The sequence below is a fragment of the Oratosquilla oratoria genome, chromosome 8, assembly GCF_046742065.1.
Source record: "Oratosquilla oratoria isolate Oo_2021 chromosome 8, ASM4674206v1, whole genome shotgun sequence".
NCBI classification, from domain to species: domain Eukaryota; kingdom Metazoa; phylum Arthropoda; class Malacostraca; order Stomatopoda; family Squillidae; genus Oratosquilla; species Oratosquilla oratoria.
The window spans coordinates 37,811,382-37,814,939 of NC_134784.1; the positions used below are offsets into that span (position 1 = coordinate 37,811,382).

The 3,558-nt window shown below is 40.9% G+C and overlaps 1 protein-coding gene across 1 annotated transcript; it reads right to left on the reverse strand.

Moving 5' to 3' along the window:
• Nucleotides 1-1,431: 1,431 nt before the first annotated feature.
• On the reverse strand, nt 1,432-2,127 carry LOC143027354 (histone-lysine N-methyltransferase SETMAR-like). Its single transcript, XM_076188633.1, has one exon. It carries the CDS (start codon nt 2,125-2,127, stop codon nt 1,432-1,434), a length of 696 nt encoding a protein of 231 aa, XP_076044748.1.
• Between the last annotated feature and the right edge of the window lie 1,431 nt (nt 2,128-3,558).

Genomic DNA, 3,558 nt, shown 5'->3' on the forward strand with positions numbered 1-3,558 from the left:
TTATTCACAAAGTTTCTTATCCTCTAACTTGTGTAGAGTGGCCTCTTTCTTCTTCTGTTGTCGTAGCCTTTTAGCTTCTACTTTACGCAGTTTCTCATCTTCATGTTTCTTCTTTCTCTCTTTTCTTCCCTGCTTCACCAGTTCTTTGGCAACCTTTTTTTTATTGGGTTTGAGTGGTACTGAAATAGTAGGTTGTTGTCGATGAACTTCTTCGACAATTGTGGCATTCTCAGATTCTTCTTGTTCTTTAACTGCCATGAAACGCGTCGCCTTTTTGTTCTGTGCTTCTTCCCGAACCTTCTTTACAGTGTACTTGTTAATCCGCCGGCCTCACTCAAAGGCTTTGTATCTCCTATCGAGGTAATGCATCTGATAGTTTCTGTGGTCGGCTCTGCCGCCATTCTTGGTGAAGCTAAAATAAGCAGCGAAGTAGTGTTTCACAAGTGCCTCGGAATCCTCATCCGTTATTTCTCCATCGAACACCTCCAACTCACCAAACACAGCATCGCTGTATTTGAAATCGTTGATTTCTCTCAGAGAAGCGTTAAACTTGAGGAGTTTCCGATGAAATAATTGGATCATCTCCTAGGTCACGAACGACTTGACTTTACCGTACAGAGCTGGAAAGGCCTTACTGTGTTCATCTCTCAACTTGTTAAAGATTTTTCTGTTGTTGCACGGGTTGTCTCTTAGAATTTTCTGGTCAGTAATCCATTTCCAGAAATGACACTGGGGTTTCCTCCGCGCTGCTGGATCCTTGGGCATTGCGCTGGTTGTCAGGCAATCTTCAGGATATAATAATCTTATGGGGGTGTCGCCTTTTGGTAATGGGTTCGCCCACCAAAGGCAAAAAAAATCGGTTCATATTCCTGTTTTATTGAGTCTTTATTTTTGTATGTTCTTAGATATATACATGTATATGTATTTATATACATTTATTAGTATATGTATATATTTGTGTATATAATATGTATATACATATATATATATATATATATATATATATATATACACACGAGGGGTGAATGTAAAGTATTGAGCCTCCAGAGAATAATAGCCACTACAATTATTCCAATCTTTTATTTTTCAACATAGTCCCCCTGCAAGTCCACACACTTCCTCCATCGGTGCTGAAGGGCTTTTATCCCCCTGTTGTAGAACTCTGAATCTTGGTCTTGGAGGTAGGTGTCCTCAGCGTCCATAACCTCGTCATCTGTGGTGAAGCGCCGTCCAGCCAGATCTTTTTTCAGGTTTGGAAACAGATGGAAGTCGGAGGGTGCCAAATCTGGTGAGTAGGGTGGGTGGGGGGATGAGTTGGAACCCACAGTCATGGATTGTTGCCATCGCCACTACCGAGGTGTGTGCTGGAGCATTGTCCTGGTGGAACATGACCCCTTTTGTCAGCATTCCTGGCCTTTTCTCCCTGATTTTCTAACGCAGCTCCCTCAGTAGATCAGCGTAGTATTGCCGAGTGATGGTGTGACCCTTTGAGAGGTAGTCCACTAGCAACACACCACGTGCATCCCAAAAAACAGACGCCATCACCTTCCCTGCTGAGACCGTGACCTTGGCTTTTTTTGGGGTGGGAGAAGAGGCATGCTTCCACTGCTTTGACTGTTCCTTTGTCTCTGGCTGGTAGTGATGGACCCAGGACTCATCCATGGTAACAAATCGTGCCATAAAATCTTCCCGATCTGCTTCAAACAGCTCCAGATTTTCAGCAGACATGGTTCGCCGTGTTCTCTTCTGATCTGGTGTCAAAAGACGAGGCACCCAGCGAGCCGAGACCTTTGACATGCCAAGCTCATTGGTCAGAATGTTAACAGCTCGCTCCTGGGAGATGCCCATCCTCGTTGCTATCTGACAAGATGACAGTCTTCTATCCTCCATCACCATCTCAAGGACGTGATCAATGTTTTCCGATGTGGTCACTGTCGACGGCCTGCCTGACTTTGGTTCATCTTTGACGCTGTCTCTGCCACGCTTGAATTCAGCAACCCAGCGTTTGACAGTGGATGAAGGGCTATTCTCCCCTAAGGTCTGGACCATATCCTTATGGATTTCAGATGGAGACATGCCTTTCAGATGAAGATACTTAATGACTGCCCGATACTCGATTTTCTCCATTTTCAGCAAATGCATAAGTTCCCTCAATTCAACAATCTGCCAAAACAAAACAAAAAGGGTTAGGATGTACAAACTTAGTATTCAGGCATGTAAATAGTGGCAGACCACGAGGACAATTTTTTATTTGCGTATCTCACAGATTTCTGTGTGAGGCTCAATACTTTTCATTCACCCCTCGTGTGTGTGTGTGTGTATATATATATATATATAATATATATATATATATATATATACATGTATATGCAGATAGTTTCTACCCCCGAACACCACATCTCTAATTCAGCCAATGGATGAAGGTGTCATTCGTGCCTTTAAGGCACACTTGCTCCACGATGGAGGGCCTTATCTCGGCAGTTGACGACAACAATGAAGAATTCACCTTGAATGCATACTGGCATAGTTATGACATTGCCTCATGTTTGTCTAATATCCAGCAAGCATTAAAGGACATGAAAAGTGAGATAATAAATTCTAGCTGGAAGAAATTATGGCCGAATGTTTTGCACAGCTATCCAGGCTTCACTCCTGATGAAGTTCATCACTCAGTGGTGGAGAAGGCAGTAAGCCTGGCTTGCATGAATTGTGCAACAAGGCAAGAACAATGCAATGATTTGCACAAGACATTGATGACAATATTGTTCGAGCTGTCGAGTTTAGCAATCGTGTTGACAGGGTTATGTCCTTGTACAGGGGAATTTTTAAGCAAAAGAAAAAGCAAAGAACACAACTACCCATCAGTATGTTTTTCTCCAAGGAAAAAACCCCAGGTACACCGTCAGCACCTAGAGCAGAATCTCTGAGTGAATCACTTGATCATGGTATCTCCTGCGCCAGGTATGTACCATGATCACAATCAAGTGAGAGGCTCTCTCAGATAGTAATGCTGATGAATGTTATTTACTCTATAATAAATATTAATTACTGTATAAGGTTTTATAATTAAAGATTTAAATAAATATGTGTACTGTTGTAATCTTTGAGATATGTAAAGGATAAATACAGTTTACATATTTTAAACATTCTGGTACCCACATACACAAAAATTCCTAGGGGGAGGGGAAATATAATCCTATTTTGCTGTTTTTTACCCCTTGTGGGGTTCTGGTCCCCATTAACCATGAAAAATGAGGGATCACTGTATATTTATATGTACGTGTATATATATATTTATATGTATTTACATATATTTGTATATGTATATATTTAAATATGTACATGTGTATGTATTTATATTTGTATATGTATATATTTGTGTATATATATATTATATTCATATGTATATATATATACATATATACATGTATATGCAGATACTTTCTGCCCCCTAACACCACATCTCTAAATCAGCCAAATTAGCCAATGGATGAAGGTGTCATTCGTGCCTTAAAGGCACTCTACACTCGCTCCATGATGAAGGACCTCATCTTGGCA